The 22,346-nt window shown below is 43.6% G+C and overlaps 1 protein-coding gene across 1 annotated transcript in view; it reads left to right on the top strand.

Annotated features, from left to right (window-relative positions):
• LOC106565223 (uncharacterized) overlaps window positions 1–22,346 on the top strand; it is a 61,385-nt gene that overhangs the window by 26,457 nt on the left and 12,582 nt on the right. The window contains exons 2-17 of the mRNA XM_014132102.2: window positions 336–533; window positions 1,298–2,906; window positions 3,984–4,196; window positions 4,355–4,478; window positions 7,441–7,534; window positions 8,161–8,247; window positions 10,288–10,404; window positions 10,582–10,680; window positions 10,774–10,922; window positions 11,416–11,554; window positions 11,773–11,895; window positions 12,801–12,998; window positions 13,448–14,511; window positions 16,944–17,193; window positions 17,776–17,865; window positions 20,044–20,268. Coding sequence (XP_013987577.2) covers window positions 336–533; window positions 1,298–2,906; window positions 3,984–4,196; window positions 4,355–4,478; window positions 7,441–7,534; window positions 8,161–8,247; window positions 10,288–10,404; window positions 10,582–10,680; window positions 10,774–10,922; window positions 11,416–11,554; window positions 11,773–11,895; window positions 12,801–12,998; window positions 13,448–14,511; window positions 16,944–17,193; window positions 17,776–17,865; window positions 20,044–20,268 — 4,779 coding nt within the window. The remainder of the gene's footprint in view (window positions 1–335; window positions 534–1,297; window positions 2,907–3,983; window positions 4,197–4,354; window positions 4,479–7,440; window positions 7,535–8,160; window positions 8,248–10,287; window positions 10,405–10,581; window positions 10,681–10,773; window positions 10,923–11,415; window positions 11,555–11,772; window positions 11,896–12,800; window positions 12,999–13,447; window positions 14,512–16,943; window positions 17,194–17,775; window positions 17,866–20,043; window positions 20,269–22,346) is intronic.

Genomic DNA, 22,346 nt, shown 5'->3' with positions numbered 1-22,346 from the left:
TGGTGCTGTCAACACCAGTGGAAGTGAAAATTGACACTGACCTCTGAAGCTATTCACACACACGCACACGCACACACACACACACACATTCACACACACACGCGCACACGCGCACACACACACGCTCATATTTGCACTCTGGCAAACACACTTGCATTCCAATTTCTGCAATGGAAAAAAAGGGTCAGGGTACAATTACATTGTCATTCACTCTTTGTTCATGCTCTCCTATCTTATATGAAAGTGAAATTAAATAAAAAGGGACTTGTGTGAACATGTTAGTTGATGTGGGAGGTGACTTGAAACAAAAATATCTCTTCCGCCCCGTCCCTCAGAACCCAGAATCCCTGGACACGTCCATCCAGAGTGCCCTGTCAGCTCTGTTCCCGCCCTTTGAGGTCACAGCGCCCACCGTCCTCAGTCAGCTGTTTAGGACCATCGAGGAGCGCTTCCATGGTGACGCCCTGCACTGCTTACTGGACTTCCTCATCCCGTCCAAACACCTCTTGGAGAGTGTGCAGCAGGCGGCGTGTGTGAGTACACAGAAGCACTCACGCATGCGCACACACGCACACAGAATAGATGGAGCAACTTAGTAACAGTAAAACCGCAGAGGTTCACATTGTGGTTCTAACTGTATTGAAAAAAAGACATCAACAAAAGGTTTACTTGTCTGTTGCGGGATATATCCAGGCTGTTGTTTATGCTTTATGAATTTTCTGTGGATCCTAGCCAGACATGCAACTGAGCTGACATCGCTCAGCAAAGGATCACATTTTATTGTTTCTCCTCAAAGTGTTCAATAGAAAAGAGAAAACACAGTCTAGGATTCCATTTGTCTTTGTTTGAGGCTCAAGAAAAGTTGGGGTTAGGCCAGAATCTGGGGTTCAGTTTTTCATAACCACAGCTCAGCTATGAAGATGAATTTGAGTTATTTATCCTTCCCTCATTGCATTCCAGTCTGTAAAATGCAATTTAAAGTAAAAGTAAGCCTGATATGTTTTAGATTATAGTCTTCTCATGTCACATAATACATAGCTGAAGAACACCCCTAGTGGGAACCCCGGGAATTTAAATGTTGGATCATTTAGTATTTTTTTCTTAAAAGTCCAGCATTAACTCACCATATTAAACTCATCAAGGGAGTTGATGATTGGTTAAGATCAGTTGAGCTGGTGCTGGGCTGGAACAAAAAAGTGCCATCCTACTGCAGTACTCACGATGAGAAACTCTGACATAAGGGATCATAAATCCATGCAACTCACCCCCTCTCCAATCTCTCCCACCCCCTCCCCAGGCTGCATACTCGGATGTGCTGTTCCGTTGTGAGGGCTGGCCCCTGTGCCTCCATGACAGGACCGTGATCCAGCTGGCCCCCCTCAACCCTCTCCTGCTGCGCCCCGGAGACTTCTACCTGCAGGTGGAGCCCTTTGGCGAACAGGCAGCCCGCATCGTCCTTAAGAGTCTCCTGGAGGAGGGCTGCCACGAGGTGGAGGAGACCCCCATCCCCGACACCACTTACCCCTATATCTTTACCCTTGATTGGCTGAGGGAGGTGAACGATGGCCGCCATGGCACCCCGCTGTCCCACTGCCTGCTTTCCACCGACCAGGGAGTGATGAAGGTGCCCTGGGCGCAAGTGGCAATCCCCGAGTTTCTGGTCAAGCACAAGATCATGACTAAATCAAGTGTTACCCGGGACGTTCCGTTTGAGTCACGGCAGTTGCAGATTCCATCCTCTTCCGACTCTACCTCTTCCACCCTTTCTCTGGAGACCATGATCCTTCCTGCCAGGGATGGGATATCTGTGTCCTTGCGACTCATGGACGGTACCTCGAAACTAATCAAGGGTGACCATGAAAAATCTGTCACCAAACCGCATGTCAAACCACTAGTCAAGCCTGTGGGCTGGGTGTCGCCCAACACCTGGGACACCAGCTGGAACTACTGCGAGATTGAAGGTGACTATGTGGATTTAGTGGAGTTCTCCAAGGAGAAAGAGTCTCCTGCGGGACACAGTAGGACTCCCAAACCTTCTAATCCTCCCCCTTTGTTCAAACCGGTCAGGCCCCCTCCTCCTATACCACTTGGGAGCAGCACCCCCTGTGGGTGCACCCTCAGGTTTTCGGAGGAGCCTTGCACACCATGCAGCCAGAGGAGGCTAGGGCAGGAGCCTAGTGGACATGAACTAAAGTGCAGGTACAGGGACTCTTACCTAGCAGCACTGCGCAACCCAGTTCCCTTTGAGAGGGGGAGCGTAGGACTGCTAGCTGCTCTGGAGGAGTCCGGCCTCTGCGGAGGGGAGGAGTCGGGCTTCAAGGGTCACGCCAGAGGTCTGGGTCAGGATCACTGGGAGTGCTGTAACCACTATAAGGAGCCTATTGTAGGTCACGAGCCACACCAACATGGGCACTTTGCTAAGGAATCCCCAAACCTAAATCACATACCACGCAAATCTATCAAACCTGCCATAACTCACAAACCAGGAAAACATACTAAAGAACCTCAAGTCATTCATAAACTCTGCCAAGTCGAACCCCATAACCAGGCACTTCAAACAAACCACAAAGCCCATCAAACAGGACCTGACTCAATGCTAATGTTACCTCCGGTGGGCCATCATCAGGGCGCGGTTGATGCCTTTGACTGTGACTTCACCTCCAAGCCAGTTTGGAACCCGGAGGCAGTGAAAACCATTGGTAAACACAAGGCCAAGCCCAGGGCACTCTCCACTGTGTCCGAGACTGCCAGAGGAAGTCCTCTGGTCCATAAACTGAACAACAGGAGCCACAGTGACATCTGTCCAGAGATGACCCCCGTCTGTGTCCAGGTGGTGCAGTGTAAGAAAATCAATGCCTTCGGCCTGGTGTCCCCCAAGCTGGAGAGGCGGCAGTCTGCAAAGAATGGTAAGAGGGACTTTTGTTCCCTTTACACACTTTTGTGCTGACCTGAACCATACAGTGATGTCATTGGTATTGCAACAAAATTGCAACATAGACTAGTATTGTTGTACCCCATCCAGCTTACTGTCTTGCGTCATAAATAGTGCATGTTTCAAAGGGACACTGAAACCATCTCTGTGAACACCAATTAATTTAAACTCAACCTCGGCTCCGTTTTGCTGAAGGGAGTGTGCTGTGTTGAAGGGGGCCCTTAGGCCAGTGGCCATTGGCTATGGTAGTAAACATGACATTCCTTTTATAGAGAGAGACAGGGGGTGAGGGAGGAGAAGGCACTGTTCCCATTCCCTACACCCTCACACAAGGGCACTCAAGAGGTCTAGCAAGGGGCTAGGGAAGAAGGAGAGGGGACTGTCCCCATTCCCTATTAAACCCTTCCTCCCTACACCCTCACAAGGGCCCTCTGAGGACTCAAGACTATTGGACTGGTGAGGGAGAGGGAGCACAGACGAGCCTTTGTTGGCTCTAGAAGAAGCCAATTAGGATGCTAGAAATCAAAGCCATGCTTAACAGCCTGGCAGTGTTTGGTTACAGGGAGACAGCATGTGCAATGTTTAAAGGCTTTACATAGTGCAACTGTGGCACGTAAGGTTAAGGTTTGTATGAAAGACAGCCATTGAGATCTATGTCCAGAAAATAAATGCTCCCAGTGCTAAAAGGTCAAATCTTGACCAGGAAGACTTTACAGTAGAGCGTTGTTCTTCAATCCTGGTTAGTGAGAAATATATTATGCGTCACTGATGTCTCCTTCTGTGTTTATCATTTTAATCAACTTAATCAGTATTGTTCAAGACTGTGAGCAGGCTTTTGTTTTATCCCAGCACTAAAATACAGTATGTGATGATTAGTTGTTTAGTTGGATGCGATGTGTTGGTGTTAGTCTAGAACAGTCTAAGCACAGTCTTGAACAACATGGATTAAGTTGATTAAAATTATAAACACAGACATAATCAGAAGATGCAATAAATGACGTGAACACATTCACTTTCTGGTTGGTCAAAAGTATCTGTCATTTTTTTTTAGCTCAAGATCCCTCGCCTGGCAAAGTTGAAACGCAAGCTACTGCACCCTCCATCGGACCTGACACCAAACTCCAGAGTCCAAAGACCAAGCCCTCAGTGCCCCCAATCCTACCCCCCTCCCACATACACAGAGCTCCTCCATATCCCCCCTCCCAAGACTCCATCTTCAGAAGTATCAGTGGCCTACTTCACCTGGGCTTCGTCAGTCTACCAGGTATTGTGTTTCTTCTGCATGCCATCCAGTGTTACCCAGTGTTGTCCAATAACAAACACAAATGTAGCTACGGTGTTCCCTTATGAATACGCCCCTGGTCCACACTTGTCTTTATCTAACCTCTCCATGACACCCTCTACTGTCCGCTCCACCCCCAGGTAGCAGAGACAGGGTGGGCAGGGCCGTGCTGGAGGTCCATGGGAACAGGCAGGCCTGGATGTCTCCTCTGCTGTCTGCCCAGGAGGTGTGTAAAGTGCTACTTTACCTCCACTCCATCCCCAGGTAATACCAATCAATCCCTAAACATCTTCGGTGATAGTTAAAGGGAGTTTATTGTATGTGATTTTGTATAGGGTGTAGGTGATCAACTGGTTTGGGCCCAGTTTCCCAAAAGCAATGTTACTAAAGTTCACTATCAATACAAAGTTGCCAATGTCTTTGTAACTGTTTCAAACAAGCAAAGGATTAAAACATTTTTGGAATGAAACCGAAATGACTGCATTAATAGCCTACAGTTCTGTTTTGCAAATTGTAAGCTGCACTGTCTGTTATTTTTTACTCAATACACACTGATCAAAAATATAAACGCAACATTTAACAATTTCAAAGATTTTACTGAGTTACAGTTCACTGTTCCCCGGACACTGAAGACGTGGATGTCGATTAAGGCACCCCTTCACACCTCCCTGATTCAGAGGGGTTGGGTTAAATGCGGAAGACACATTTCAGTTGAATGCATTCAGTTTCCATATAAGGAAATCAGTCAACTGAAATAAATGAATTAGGCCCTACTCTATGGATTTCACATGACTGGGAATACAGATATGCATCTGTTGGTCACAGAAACCTTTTAAAAAAATGGTAGGGGCGTGGATCAGAAAACCAGTCAGTATCTGGTGTAACCACCATTTGCCTCATGCAGCGTAACATCGCCTTCGCATAGAGTTGATCAGGCTGTTGATTGTGTCCTGTGGAATGTTGTCCCACTTGCTTCCCACACCCTGTCGTACACATTGATCCAGAGCATCCCAAACATGCTCAATAGGTTACATGTCTATTGAGTATTCAGGCCATGGAAGAACTGGGACATTTTCAGCTTTCAGGAATTGTGTACAGATCCTTGCGACATGGGGCCATGCATTATCATGCTGAAACATGAGGTGATGGCGGCAGATGAATGGCATGACAATGGGCCTCAGGATCTCGTCACGGTATCTCTGCGCATTCAAATTGCTATTGATAAAGTGCATTTGTGTTTGTTGTCCGTAGCTTATGCTTGCCCATACCATAATTCCACCATCACTATGGGGCACTCTGTTCACAACGTTGACATCAGGAAACCACTCGCCTCTACAACGCCATACATGCTGTCTGTCATCTGCCCGGTACAGTTGAAACCGGGATTCATCTGTGAAGAGCACACTTCTCCAGCGTGCCAGTGGCCATCGAAGACGGTGGAGAATGGTATAGAAATTAACATTAAATTATCTGGCAACAGCTCTGGTGGACATTTCTACAGTCGGAATGCCAATTGCACGCTGCCTCAAAACTTGAGACATCTGTGGCATTGGGTTTTGTGACAAAACTGCACATTTTAGAGTGGCCATTTATTGTCCCCAGCACAAGGTGCACCTGTGTAATGATCATGCTGTTTAATCAATTTCTTGATATTATCTTGGCAAAGGAGAAATGCTCAATAACAAGGATGTAAATAAGCTTTTTGTGCGTATGGAAAATTCTGGGATCTTTTATTTCAGCTCATGAAACATGGGACCAACATTTTACATGTTGAATTCACATTTTTGTTCAGTATATTTCATGATGTGTAACAACATGTCTGCAAGGATGTGCCAAATCTGTGATTTCATACATTATTATTGGTTAAGCATTAGAATACGCTTCCTCAATAGTTGCAGCGATATAAGCCTGGGGGATTATATTTCTCTGATCCGAGAGCAGCAATGCTGTTTTTTTGATGATATCAGTATCAACAACACATTTAGCAAACGTTCTTTCATTGTGGTGTTTTGGGAAACACGTTACATATTCGGACATTGTAGGGATGATGCATCGTTAAAACTCTCATAAGCCTAAATTCCATCGCTATCGGGAAACCGGGCCCTGTTCTGTCCACTCTTACCTTACTATAATTGTGATTGATGCATTTTTTTGTGTGTCCTTGTAATACATATTATGAACACACTATGAAATGGAAGTAAATATTCTACATTGTTTGGAAGTCATTTAGGTAATCCTCTCATCACTTTTTAATGCATGCTGTCAAAACATTTGACATGGATTTGTGGCTATACCTTTTCACCACAGGAGGGCAGTGAAATATCACCAATCTTATGTCTCACGCAACCCTACTATGCCCTTTTCGAATACTTTGATAATGCATCCTTCCTTCCACCCTTGCTTGAACTTATCAGCGAAACTGACATGGTTTGTTGTGAAATTGTTCAGTCATATCAGTGATTACTCCAATGGAAGAAGGAAGGAAGGAAGGAAGGAAGGAAGGAAGGAAGGAAGGAAGGAAGGAAGGAAGGAAGGAAGGAAGGAAGGAAGGAAGGAAGGAAGGAAGGAAGGAAGGAAGGAAGGAAGGAAGGAAGGAAGGAAGGAAGGAAGGAGTTGTAAAGTATTTGAACAGGGCCACAGTCTCCCACTTCTAAAACGGATTAACAAATAAAGACATGTCATCCACTGTGTTCTCAGTTACCCCCAGCTGACACTGGTCTCGCAGCCAGAGCTGTTTATAAGCCAAACGTCCTCATAATACACATTTTACAATCTAATCTCTTTACACAGCTTTAATGGACACACATTGAAATTCAAGGCGACGGCCGTCTTGTTTAAACAGATTGGCCCTTTAATGTCGTCCCCGGAATGTTCCTCATTTAACCTTTTAAGAGGCATCCCGTCCTGACAAACCACAATGACAACACTATTGCCCACAGGCCTTAGGCTGACTGCCAACTGTCTGGTATGCAGGTTTGTAAAGAACAGCCAGACCCAACTGGTAACCTAAGATAGAGCAATTACGGTGAGGCGTGTGTGTGTGTGTGGGGGGGGACTTGGTGTGCATGTGCGTGCATGAGACGGACAGACACAGTCAGTGGGAGAGGAGAGGTGAAACCATTAAAACTGCTCAAATAACACTATCGATCTGATAGTGAGAATTCCAGGACAGTGTGAACAACTTTTAAATGTGCCCCAACACGCTTCCCTGTTTTTTCTTTTCTAGAAAAGAGGTCCGGGACCTGGGAATGACAGTGGTGATCAATGCCAGAAAGATGCACCCTCCCTCCCTCTTCTACAAAGCCCTAATGATGGTTCAGGTTAGGAAAATATGAGTCATCACATCGCAATAAGTCAACTCTTAAACTATAATCCACACATTTAGATTTGGAGATAGAGAGCTGATTGTGGTATATCTAGTTACTCACCGTTGAAATGCAATATGGGGGCAGGTCAAGCAGTTCATCAGTTCAGATCAGTTTAGTTTGCGTTATTGGCTCTTGCAAGATTTCTCTTGCATTCACAAGAACTGAGGTAAAAAAGACTATCAACATAGACAACATGGCATAGATGACAACAGGTCATACAACAGAGCCATACAACACAAGCTATTGCTCTGAGTAAAGTAAAGCATTGTTGCTGCAGTTCATGATAGTTTGGGGATTGCTGTGGCCTGGGAAGTCCACAAGGAGATATTGGTTGCTGCACATGACTGACTTCACCAAATGTATCCTTTATGAATTCATAGGGATTTCTGTCCACTGCACAGTAGTAGTCAATTATGTCATTGACAATGATCTATCACTTTCTATCATAGATATTTACAGACCATTTAAACACATCTTGGGGACACATACACATGTGAATCCCTAGAGTGAAGAACACATTATTATGACCTTGCATGATGCCTTGTCCTGACATGTTTCCTTATTGGTCGGCCCCAAAGGAACAAGCCCTGAATGCAGTCCATAGTGTGCTGATACTGGTGGATAAAGACACAAGCCCTCGCTCTGAAAGACACCCTGGGCTACAGGTCAGAAAGCACCTACAGTACCAGTTAAAAGTTTGGACACACCTACTCATTCCAAGGTTTTTCTTTATTTTGACTATTTTCTATATTGTAGAATAATAGTGAAGACATCACAACTTTGAAATATCACATATGGACTCATGTAGTAACCACAAAAGTGTTAAACAAATCCAAATATATTTTATATTTGAGATTCTTCAAAGTAGCCACCCTTTGCCTTGATGACAGCTTTGCACACTCTTGGCATTCTGTCAACCAGGTTCATGAGGTAGTCACCTGGAATGCATTTCAATTAACAGGTGTGCCTTGTTAAATTTAATTTGTGGAATTTATTTCCTTCTTAATGAGTTTCAGCCAATCAGTTGTGTTGTGACAAGGTAGGGTTGATATACAGAATATAGCCCTATTTGGTGAAAGGCCAAGTCTATATTATTGCAAGAACAGCTCAAATAAGCAAAGAGAAATGACAATCCATCGTTACTTTAAGACATGAAGGTCAGTCAATACAGAACATATCAAGAACTTTGAAAGTTTCTTCAAGTGCATTTGCAAAAACCATCAAGCACTGTGATGTTACTGGCTCTCATTAGGACCACCACGGGAAAGGAAGACCCAAAGTTACCTCTGCTGCAGAGGATAAGTTCATTAGAGTTACCAGCCCCAGAAATTGCAGCCCAAATAAATGCTTCAGAGTTCAAGTAACAGACACATCTCAACATCAACTGTTCAGAGGATATTGTGTGAATCAGGCCTTCATGGTCAAATTGCTGCAAAGAAAACACTACTGAAGGACACAAATAAGAAGAGACTTACTTGGGCCAAGAAACATGAGCAATGGACATTAGACCGATGGAAATCTATCCTTTGATTTGAGGAGTCCAAATCTGAGATTTTTGGTTCCAACCACTGTGTCTTTGTGAGACGCAGAGTAGATGAATGGATGATCTCTGCATGTGTGGTTCCCACCGTGAAGCACGGAGGAGGAAATGTGATGCCGTGGGGCTGCTTTGCTGGTGACACTGTCAGTGATTTATTTAGAATTCAAGGCACACTTAACCAGCATGGCTACCACAGCATTCTGCAGCATTTCACCATCTCATCTGGTTTGCAGTTAGTAGGACTATCATTTGTTTTTCAACAGAACAATGACGCAACACATCTCCAGGCTGTGTAAGGGCTATTTGACCAAGAAGGAGAGTGATGGAGTGCTGCATCAGATGACCTGGCCTCCACAATCCCCTGACCTCAACCCAATTAAGATGGTTTGGGATGAGTTGGACCACAGAGTGAAGGAAAGCAGCCAACAAGTGCTCAGCATGTGTGGGAACTCATTCAAGACTGGTGGAAAAGCATTCCAGGTGAAGCTGGCTGAGAGAATGCCAGGAGAGTGCAAAGCTGTCATCAAGGCAAAGGGTGGCTACTTTGAAGAATCTCAAATATAAAATATATTTTGATTTGTTCAACACTTTTTTGGTTACTACATGATTCCATATTTCAAAGTTTTGATGTCTTCACTATTATTCTACAATATAGAAAATTGTAAAAATAAAGAAAAACCCTTGAATGAGTAGGTGTGTCCAAACTTTTGACTGGTACTGGCACATGGCAAGCACATTCACAAGCACATATACACACACACATAATCCTGTTTTACAAGACACAATGGCTGTGTCTCAATAGTCTAATAGTCAATGTCTCCTCTCCATCTTCTCCTTCAACTAATCTGAAAGCAATTGGAGGGATGAGTCTTCAAGTATGCTATCTGTGACTATTGAGACACGTCCACATTGTCAGGCCCTCTATCTGAAATATGACTGACCCCTCCCCTCATTGTGGGGTGGCAGGAAGCCTAGTGGTTAGACATTCGGACTAGTAACCGAAAGGTTGCAAGATTGAATCCCCAAGCTGACAAGGGAAAATTCTGTCATTTTGCCTCTGAACAAGGCACTGTTCCTAGGCTGTCATTCAAAATAAGAATTTGTTCTTAACTGACTTGCCTAGTTAAATAAAGGTAAAATAATAAAAATGCCTCCTGTCAATCAGATGGAAGTGGTGACCTCTCTGAAAGCCCTGCACAAGACGGTGGAGGGACAACAGCTGACCTCTGACCTAGGTGGGAACTTTCCCTACAGCCACACTGATTGGCTGCAGTTTCACCAGGTGCAGTATAATATTTATAAATGGCTTTAGTGGGCAAGAAATCGGTTTGGAAGTGAAATTGTTTGCAATCGTGTGGCTGTTGTCTTTACTATTCTGAAGCATCAATCCACCAAATCTATTGTATCGGCCTTGTTTTGGGAAGAGTCTGGATCCTAAAATCATTTGCCTGTGTTTCAGAAACTGGTTTCCTTTGTGTCGGACTTGCAAGGGGCAGCCCATTTACTACATAGAGCAATCAAGAAGATTGATGCTAATCCAAAAACGGACACCGCCCAGGTAGCTCATTAAAATTATAAATTAAAAGTCTATAGCATAATTTTTTCGGAGCTGATTTTATTTATTTTTTACATTGGGTTGTTTTTGGTTCAGGATGTTCAGCTATCTATTCAAGATCAGAAGACCTCAATGAAAGAGGTGCTGCAGGATGCACGATTGGTCCCTTTACAGAGAGAAGGTGGGGCCATTCTGACCAGAATGAGGAGGGAGGAGTTTCGATTTACCAAGTCTGACGACTACAGGTACTGCTTTTTATCTAATTCGTAAATGGTTGCGATTAACTGTGTGTAGCACCCTTAGAGATGGAAAGAGAGCACACCTATCTTTGCCATTGATCGCTTCTATGTCCCACCTACCCAGTCGACTACTTGCCCTCCGTTGCATTGCCCATTCTAAAACAGGCTTCTTGGCAAGTGAGCCCTCTATGGTAGCAAACATCTGTGTCAGGGGTACTCAATTCTTACCCTACGCAGTCCGGAGCCAGCTGGTTTTCTGTTGTACCTGATAATGAATTGCACACACCTGGTGTCACAGGTCTAAATCAGTCCCTGATTAGAAGGGAACAATAAATAAATGCAGTGGAACTGGCTCCGAGGTCCAGAGTTGAGTTTGAGGGATCTAGGTAATATCAAGGCAGCCTTTTTCTGCCAGAACACCACTGACCACACATAATCTATCAAGTTGGAGAGGTAAGGACTGGAGTGAATGTTTGACAACGTCCACCTCTCATTACAGGGATGCCTTGGAGTCAGCGACGGTCCTATATAACCAGGTGGAGGAGAATGTTCACACCCTGGTGATGAAGTCCAATGAATCACTACAGCATCTGGACTTCCTGCTCAAACTCAGGGAGGCGGAGTCAAATCTTAACACAGTAGGTCAGGAGGTTCTAACCTTACAGAACATTCAGCTAGAAGTACTGTATATTGTGTAGTACATACCTTCTTCCTTATTACTAAGGAACTGTGCCTGCTTGCTCTTACTAAATCAAGCACACCTAACATTATTGAAAGAAAACGAATACTCTTTTCCCCCGGGTCTGTTTGTATGCCTTATGATGTATAATTCCATATCTGAATTTGTACCTTGTAGGCCAAGGCATGGTTTGATACAGAAGGAGAGCAATGGCTGAACTCCTCCAACTCCACTGAGGACACACTGGAGAGTGTGAACCAAGCCCTTCAGCACTTTGACACCGCCCTCACTCAGGCCAAGGTACAGTTGGGTTGGGGGTTAGACTATAAAATAAATAATACAAATACTGAGCTATATTGTATGCTAAGAAAAATGGGGAAATTTATATTATTTTATAATACAATTGCTCAGATAAAGAGATTTTGTTCAACAAGTAATATTCTTTTTCTCCAAAAAATGGGGGTAAAAATGATTGGCACCCCTGTTTTCAATACCTTTCAATACCTCACATTGCGAGGACAATGGCACTGAGCCTTTTCGTAAATGGTTTTAGAATATTGGAGAACACATTAGGGATATTAGACCCTTCTTCCATACAAAAGCCTTCCAGATCCTTGATATCTTTGATCTGCACTTTTCAATTCAAACCACAGGTTTTCAATGGGTTTCAAGTCCGGAGACATGCAAAATGTTGATTTTGTGTTAAATTAACAATTTCTTTGGTGATTTTTATGTGTGCTTGGGGTTGCTGGAAGTTCCACTTACAGCCAAGTTTCAGCCTCCAGACAGAGGCAACCAGGTTTTTGGCTAAAATGTCGTGGTACTGGGTAAAGTTCATGATGTCGTTGACCTTAACAAGGCCCAAGGATCAACGGAAGCAAAAGAGCCCAATTACATAAAAAATCTGGTGTGAGGTTCTTTCCTGTTTATGCATCCTTATTTCGACACCAAACCCATCACTGATGTGCATAGCCTTAGAGCTCTATTTTCATGTAATTTGACCATAGCACCGATTACAATCCTAGTACCAATGCCGTTTAGCAAACTCCAGGCTTTTACATTTGTAGGATGACATGAACTTAGAGTTCTTTGGCCATGCACACCAGTGGTGGGTTTAGCGTTGAAATAAGGGTGCATGTGCAGAAAATAACCCTACTCTAAAATATGATGGTGGAAATGTTGACATCTTTTGTTATTCATCATAGGAGAAGAAACAGAAGACCTTGACTCTGGTGATGGAGGTGGAGAAGATTCTGGGTTCCACCAACTCCAACCCCGAGACTGAGGTTTTTAGGACTGTGATGAACACCTTCAAATCTAATATGGCCGACTTTATGTTGCGAGCTGAGCAACGGCGTACCGAGCTTGACAACATGGTGTATGTCTACCGCTTCTGTGAAGAGGTTAGTTGAGGAAGACCCTGGTCCTGTCAAAATACTCTGAAAAATAGTCCATTCCTTCTCTTCCTTTCTTAAGTCCTTAGCTTCTTAATTCCATTTAAATTCCTCCCAATTGCAAGAAATGTATCTGACTTTTATGGAGGAATGTCAACTAATTCGAATTGATATGAAATTGACCTTAACTCTGCTTCATTTCTCCAACCATACTTTTACCACCATGCTGTTTGTTGTATCTCATATCACGTATGAATTGAGGAACTGAAGGAAGGATTGATACATTTTTACAATATACGGACAGGCCACCTCTTTAACCCCTAGCCACAACAGTCATCAATATTCCCATCAATCTTTTCAGAACCCTGACTCCCCATCCAAGATATACACAAATAAAAACACTTCTAACTTCTCTAACACTTCTGAAATAACACTGATCTCTGTACTGTTTTCTCTAGGCTGCTGCCCTTGCCAAGGAATGCAGGCAATATCTTGAGCAGCTAGAGACAGGGCGCTATCCTGCCAAAGCCTGTCTAAGCATGCTTAAGACCTACGAGGAGAGATTGGGTGACTGCTACTCGTCCCAACACTTCCAGAAGATCAAAGCCAAAGCCTGCAGCGTGAGGGGCTCTAGGGGGATGAATTTGTGGAATGCAGCCTGGATCCAGTGCCAGGAAGTCAGCCAGCGGCTGGGGGAGAGACTGCAGCAGCAGGGAAACGCAGCCAACAAATACCAGCAGCAGCTCACAGCTGGCGGAGCTCAAGTGAAGGACAGGGTGTTGGAGACATGGAAGGAGAGGGAGAAAGAGGAGGAAGACGAGGAGGAGGAGGTGGTTGTGGCCCCTTGCTCCCTAACGCAAGCCTCAAACTCCCCTCCAGGGGTGGCCGATATGGCCAATAACTCAGGGAGGGCCTCCGTGGAACAGATGGAGAGCAGAGACAGCCGTGCTAGGTACAGCGCTAACGTCACGCGTTTTAACCTCCCTTTCAAAGAGGACTTGAAAGAGAGCAAAGGAGCCAAAGAAGCATCCCAGTTGGCCAAATCCCCAGGCGTAGAGGGGAAACTGACACCAGCGGTGCCCCAAGATGGAGAAGGTGGACCAGGAAGGCACCACAGCGAGACGGACCTCAAAACGGGGGATCTGGTTGCTGGGTGTGAGGCGTTTCCATGGAAACATGGCACTTTGGGGGGATCCCTGAGTGAGGGTTCCTGTATCAGCTCTCCCCTGTCCTCAAAGTATGGCTCCTCCCCCTTGTCGGCAAGACACTCCCATAGTCAGCCCTTAGTAGTGGCCCTGCAGTCCCCCCAAAACACTTATGATATCTCCCATAATGGAAGTTTCTGCTCCTGCAACTCCTGCTGTAGGACAAATGGGGAAAGGGACGATGACAGAGAAGATGGTGACCCCATAGAGGTGTCTTCAGTGTCGTTCCTTGACCCCTGTGACCCCACTGGTGACAGGACCCAGAAGGTCTCATCATTGGCCGACACACAAGCTGAAGATAATGGCAACAATGTTCTGTGAGTGATGCACCTCCCCCTTCTCAACAGCTATGAGAAAAGCAATCCCAAAATGACATGCACATGTTTCCCCAGAAATTCCAACAAAACCAACATGCCAACAGTCAGAGAGTTATTAACATTCTGCAATTCAGACAAACAAAATAGCATTGTTATTGAAATGGTTCTGGGAAACAAGTCTTGATATCATGCTTACTGGCAATTTAAATAAACAAATGAATGACAAATTACATTTACAGCATGCAGTGTTAGTAGAAGGGCAGCATAGAGATGGTTTTTCTTTGGGTCTTTGTTAGATTTCAGATGAAGATTATTTGCCTGAAACGTTGACAATAACTACACTAAGTATACCAGTCACACTTTATTAGGATATACCTACATGAAAAAATACTATTGTATTCTATAGTATAAACAATATAGTATTCACTGTAGTGTTTTTGCAGGCTAAAGTCTCCAGACACTACAGTGAACACTGTAGTATGTACTGTATTATACTGTAGTATTTACAGTAAACTATAATATACAGTGCATTCGGAAAGTATTCAGACCCCTTGACATTTTCCACATTTTGTTAGATTACAGACTTATTCTAAAATGTATTAAATATTTTTTTCCCCTCATCAATTTACACACAATACCCCATAATGACAAAGCAAAAACAGGTTTTTAGAAATGTTTGCAAATGTATTAAAAATAAAAAATGTAAATTACATTTACATAAGTATTCAGACCATTTACTCAGTACTTTGTTGAAGCAACTTTTTGCAGCGATTAAAGCCTCTAGTCGTCTTTGGTATGACGCTACACGCTTGGCACCTGTATTTGAGGAGTTTCTCCCATTCTTCTCTGCAGATCCTCTCAAGTCAGGTTGGATGGGGAGCATCGCTGCACAGCTATTTTCAGGTCTCTCCAGAGATGTTTTGGCTGGGCCACTCAAGGACATTCAGAGACTTGTCCCGAAGCCACTCCTGCATTGCCTTGGCTGTGTGCTTAGGGTTGTTGTCCTGTTGGAAGGTGAACCTTCACCCCAGTCTGAGGTTCTGATTGCTCTGGAGCAGGTTTTCATCAAGGATCTCTCTGTACTTTGCTCCAGTCATCTTTCCCCTCGATCCTGACTAGTCTCCTAGTCCCTGATGTTGAAATACACCCCCACAGCATGATGCTGCCACCACCATGCTTCACCGTAGGGATGGTGCCAGGTTTACTCCAGATGTGACGCTTTGCATTCAGGCCAAAGAGTTCAATCTAGTTTTTTTGGCTTATGCCAAACGGACTGTCATGTGCTTTTATCTGAGGAGTGGTTCAGTTTGGCCAATCTACCATAAAGGCCTGATTGGTAGAGTGCTGCAGAAATTGTTGTCCTTCTGGAAGGTTCTCCCATCTCCACAGAGGAACTCTGGAGCTCTGTCAGAGTGACCATCGGGTTCTTGGTCACCTCCCTGACCAACACCCTTCTCCCTCAATTGCTCAGTTTGGCCAGGTGGGCAATTCTAGAAAGAGTCTTGGTGGATCCAAACTTCTTCCATTTAAGAATGATGGAGGCCACTGTGTTCTTGGGGACCTTCAATGCTGCAGAAATGTTTTGGTACCCTTCCCTAGATGTGTGTCTCAACACAATCCTGTCTTGGAGCTTTACAGACCATTCCTTCGACCTCATGGCTTGTTATTTGCTCTGACATGCACTGTTAACTGTGGGACCTTATATAGACCGGTGTGGGCCTTTCCAAACCATGTCCAATCAATTGAATTTATCACAGGTGAACTCCAATCAAGTTGTAGAAACATCTCAAGGATGATCAATGGAAAGAGGATGCACATGAGCTGAATTTCGAGTCTCATAGCAAAGGGTCTGAATAGTTACATAAATAAGGTATTTCTGTTTTTTATTTTTTATAAATTAGCAAAAATGTCTAAAAACCTGTTGTAACTTCGTCATTATGGGGAATTGTGTGTAGATGGATGAGGAAAATATTTAATTTAATCAATTTTAGAATATGGCTGTAATGTAACAACGTGGAAAAAGGGGTCTGAATACATTCCAAATGCACTGTATATGTGCATACTGTAGTAAAATAAAACTGTAGTATATACTGTAATAAATGTAGTGTTTTTGCTGATTGAGGTAAAATGTAGTATTACTGTAGTGTTTTTGCAGACATTACTGTAGTATTTAATATAGTGTTTTTGTTTTATTATCTTTGGCTCACAAGTGGAAGTGTTCACCTTGAGAAAACCTACTGGTGAAATACTAAAAGAGCACATTTTCCATAACCTGTAGGTAGGCAGGACTGAACGGACAGCTTCTTTTCTTTTCTATAACCTGTATGGAATGCAATATATGGTCTATATTTGGCATGTATGTTTCTTAATGTTGGGAATGCTTTGTATAAATCTTTAATAAAATCCCTATTCCATGTTTCTTGCGTGGACAGGAAGTTGCAGAGGATCATGGAGGAGCTCTTGTTGACTGAGAGGGAGTATGTACGATCTCTAGGTTATGTCCGAGAGCACTACTTCCCCGAGCTGGAGAGGCCTGACGTGCCTCAGGACCTAAGGGGCCAGAGGGGGAGCATTTTCGGCAACCTGGAGAAACTCCATGACTTCCATCGACACCACTTCCTGAAAGAGCTGGAGGGCTGCCTCCGAGAGCCCTTCAGGGTGGGACGCAGCTTCCTACGACATGTGGGTTCCCATAGTTATGTGCCTTAACCGCTTGATAACTAACCCTAACCTTAAAGGGATATTTCACACAAAACAATCTTTCATTATTTTGTTCATAAGTCCACTGTTATTACAACAATTGTTCTATAGTTTTCAAGATCAAAAACTGTGATGATGATGCGTTTAAGTGAAGGACGGCACCCTTTCCAGGGTAGTGTCCCCATCACTTCACAGAGAAGTTAAAAGGAAAGTAACACTGGTATAACAGTATCTTGTAATCCAACTGCTCTTACACAAACAATCAACAGCAACTTATTGGGGTGAGAGACGCTTTAGTCTTTTTATTGTATCTTATCTGTGATCTGCAATCACCAACAAGTGATGTGGACCGCATGCCACAAGTCAGTTCAACTAAAATCTTGTTGAATCAACAAGCAGGTAGTGTCTACCACTGTCTAAAATATTCCAGATGTGCACACTGGTGATTAGACAGAGTTCCTGGGAATTTCCTAAGATTTTTATCCCATTTCCTGTTTTCCCAACAATACGAAAAACGGGGATATTTTCTGTTGTCTTTCATTTCATTGTTTTTCCTCTATCCAGAGTGAGAGCTTTGGTCTGTACGCCCTCTACAGCAAGAACAAACCCAAGTCAGACAGCTTACTCATCAACCACGGCCATGACTTCTTCAAGGTGAGGACTTCAAACATCCCTCACAGTACACTGATATTAGATAAATTAATTTGTTGTGGAAGTGACACTGGAACAACCGGTTTTGCAAGGAATTATGAGGCCTTAATAGTATATTTTAACATGCACTTCCCAATACTCATGCATTTTCATAATATTTTCCTATTGTATGACATTCCTACTAAGACGCTGTTGAAGGAATAACTTGCATGAGCAAAGGCCTAACAAATCAATACTAAAGTAGGGTACTGATGTATTGTATCTACCATAAATCTATTGTAACCTATAAAGTGCATTCGGAAAGTATTCAGACCGCTTGACTTTTTCCACATTTTGTTACGTTACAGCCTTTACTAAAATATATTAAATAAATGTCCTCATCAATCTACACACAATACCCCATAATGACAAAGCAAAAACAGGTTTTTAGATTTAAAAAAAAAAATGTATTACAAACAAAAACAGAAATACCTTGTTTACATAAGTATTCAGACCCTTTTCTATGAGACTCGAAATTTAGCTCAGGTGCATCCTGTTTCAAATTGATCATACTTGACATGTTTCTACAACTTGATTGGAGCCCACCTGTGGTAAATTCAATTGATTGGACATGATTTGGAAAGGCCCACACCTGTCTATATAAGGTCCCACAGTTGACATTGCATGTCAGAGGAAAAACCAAGCCATGAGGTCAAAGGAATTGTCCGTAGAGCTCCGAAACAGGATTGTGTCGAGGCATAAATCTAGGGAAGGGTATCAAAACATTTCTGAAGCATTGAAGGTCCCCAAGAACACAGTGACCTCCATCATTCTTAAATGGAAGAAGTTTGGAACCACCAAGACTCTTCCTAGAGCTGGGTGCCTGACCAAACTGAGCAATTGGGGGAGAAGGACCTTGGCCAGGGAGGTGACCAAGAACCCTATGGTCAATCTGACAGAGCTCCAGAGTTCCTCTGTGGAGATGAGAGAACCTTCCAGAAGGATAACCATCTCTGCAGCACTCCACCAATCAGGCCTTTATGGTAGTGTCCAGACGGAAGCCACTCCACAGTAAAAGGCACATGACAGCTGTGGTGGAATATTCTAATCAAGTGAGAGAGACTTTGTCATTTCTTCAAACAATCATCTTTATTCAATATTGATTAATTATTGCAATAATGAGACAGGCCGAATAGCCTAACTGAAAATGAACGAAGATATTATATTGGACCTAAAAATGCTTAGTCAGGGCTGGTTCAACCCCTCCCATAAGCCACCTTGGTCCATCTCCTGGTTATCTACACGGGATGTTGTTTTACCCCCAACCCAGCTTAGTTTCCCAGATTTGAAGAAGATGAGACAATGAGAGATTGTTCTAAACTCCTCCAGACTATCTCTATCTCTGGTCACACACACCAACATCTTGTCTATGGATTGCCAGCTTATGTTTTTATCACCAAGTCGTTGTCAGCTCAAGCTATCTCTAGTAAAAACCATTTCCTTGACCCTCTGTCATGTCTGGAGGAAACCTGGCACCATCCCTACGGTGAAACATGGTGGTGGCAGCATCATGCTGTGGGGATGTTTTCCAGCGGCAGGGACTGGGAGACAAGTCGAGGGGAAAGATGAACGGAGCGAAGTACAGAGAGATCCTCGATGAAAACCTGCTCCAGAGCGCTCAGGACCTTAGACTGGGGCGAAGGTTCACCTTCCAACAGGACAACAACCCTAAGCACACAGCCAAGACAACGCAAGAGTGCCTTCGGTGGCCCAGCCAGAACCCAGACTTGAACCCTATCAAACATCTCTGGAGAGACCTAAAAATAACTGTGCAGCGACATTCCCCATCCGACCTAACAGAGCTTGAGAAGATCTGCAGAGAACAATGTGAGAAATTCCTCAAATACAGGTGTGCCAAGCTTGTACCATCATACCCAAGAAGATGCAAGGCTGTAATTGCTGCCAAAGGTGCTTCAACAAAGTACTGGGTAAAGAGTTTGAATACTTTTATTTATATGTGATATTTCAGTTTTTATCTTAAAACCTGTTTTATCTTTGTCAGTATGGGTATTGGGTGTAGATTGATGAGGGGGAAAAAACTATTTAATCAATTTTCGAATGAGGTTGTAACGTAACAAAATGTGGAAAAAGTCAAGGGGTCTGAATACTTTACGAATGCACTGTATATCTCCCCAACACTAGCAAAAACAGACACAGCTGGGCGACAAGATGGATCTGTCATCGTACCTGCTGAAGCCGGTGCAGCGGATCAGCAAGTACAGCCTGCTGCTGCAAGACATGGCGAGGGATTGCGGGCCCCACCGGGGCCGCGAGGAGGCCGAAGTTCAGCGTGCCCTTGAAGTCATCCAGTTCCAATTGCGCCATGGCAACAACCTGCTGGCCATGGACGACATACAGGACTGTGATGTGAGTGTTAGGGGGTGAAGCCAATCAATCAAATGTATTCATGAATCCCTTTTTTAGTGGGGGTTATCGGCAGTTGTCACATGTGCTTTTACAGTAACCTGGGCTAGACCCTAAAGAGCAAGCAGAGGCAGAAACTCCATCTTTATTCCATATATACTACCGGTCCAAATTTTAGTACACCTACTCATTCCAGGGTTTTTATTTATTTTTACTTTTTTCTACACTGTAGAATAATAGTGAAGACATCAAAGCTCTGAAATAACACATATGGAATTATGTAGTAACCAAAAAAGTGTAAAACATATCAAAATATACTTTATATTTGTCACGGATTCCCCCGGTACTGCTGCTCATTCCGTTCAGTTCTAAGTCACCGGCCTTCCAGGCATCACTGAACTCGATCATTACCACCAACCCCGGACTGTCTTGTCTCATTACGCACACCTGGTTCCCATTCCCCCTGATAAGCATGTGCCCTCTGTTCCCCATTGTTCTTGTTGATTATTGTTCCATGTCCATTGGTCTTGTGAGTACCTGTGCTCTGTTGTATAGGCTTGCTTGTTATTGTGCACTTGTTATTACGGGTTTCGTCCTGTGTATTTATTAGAGGTTTACACCTCGCTCTTTGTTTGGGTTACAGCCCTGTATTGTATTATATATATATATATAATATATATACAATACAGGTTTGGTTTGAGCTTCGTCCCCGTCATGTTCATGATGTACTCTATTTTGAGTAGAAGAATAAAAAACTATTTCGTATTCCTGCTCCTTTCTCATATCATTATACAACGTGACAATATTTGAGATTCTTCAAATAGCCACCCTTTGCCTTGATGACAGCTTTGCACACTCTTGGCATTCTCTCAACCTGCTTCACCTGGAATGCTTTTCCAACATTATTGAAGGAGTTCCCATATATGCTGAGCACTTGTTGGCCTCTTTTCCTTCACTCTGCGGTCCGACTCATCCCAAACCATCTCAATTTGGTTGAGGTCGGGGGATTGTGGAGGCCAGGTCATCTGATGCAGAACTCCATCACTCTCCTTCGTAAAATAGCCCTCACACAGCCTGGAGGTGTTTTGGGTCATTGTCCTGTTGAAAAACAAATGATAATCCCAGTAAGCGCAAACCAGATGGGATGGTGTAGCTCTGCAGAATGCTGTGGTAGCCACGCTGGTTAAGTGTGCCTTTTAATTCTAAATAAATCACTGACCTTGTCACCAGCAAAGCACCCCCACACTGTAACACCTCCTCCTCCATGCTTTACGGTGGAAAATACACATGCAGAGATTATCCGTTCACCCACACCGCGTCTCACAAAGACATGGAGGTTGGAACCAAAAATCTCAAATTTGGACTCCAGACCAAAGGACAAATTTCCACCGGTCTAATGTCCATTGCTCATGTTTCTTGGCCCAAGCAAGTCTCTTCTTCTTATTGGTGTCCTTTAGTAGTGGTTTATTTGCAACATTTTGACCATGAAGGCGTGATTCACGCAGTCTCTGAACAGTTGATGTTAAGATGTGTCTGTTACTTGAACTCTGAAGCATTTATTTGGGCTGGAATTTCTGAGGGTGGTAACTCTAATGAACTTATCCTCAGCAGAGGTAACTGGGTCTTCCTTTCCTGTGGCGGTCCTCATGAGAGCCAGTTTCATCATAGCGCTTGATGGTTTTTGGGACTGCACTTGAAGAAACTTTTATAGTTCTTGAAATATTCCATATTGTCTGACCTTCATGTCTTAAAGTAATGATGGACTGTCGTTTCTTATTTGAGCTGTTCTTGCAATAATATAGACTTGGTCTTTCACCAAATGGGGCTATATTCTGTATACCCCCCATCTTGTCACAACACAACTGATTGGCTCAAACACATTAAGGAAAGAAATTCCACAAACTAACTTTTAACAAGGCACACCTGTTAATTGTAATTCATTCCAGGTGACTACCTCATGAAGCTGGTTGAGAGAATGCCAAGAGTGTGCAAAGCTGTCATCAAGGCAAAAGATGGCGACTTTGAAGAATCTTGTTTAACACTTTTTTTTGTTTACTACATGATTCCATATGTGTTATTTC

This window comes from Salmo salar, chromosome ssa12 (genome assembly GCF_905237065.1).
Source record: "Salmo salar chromosome ssa12, Ssal_v3.1, whole genome shotgun sequence".
NCBI lineage: Eukaryota > Metazoa > Chordata > Actinopteri > Salmoniformes > Salmonidae > Salmo > Salmo salar.
The sequence above is the reverse complement of the archived record's forward strand: the minus strand, read 5'-3'. Positions and strand labels throughout refer to the sequence as shown.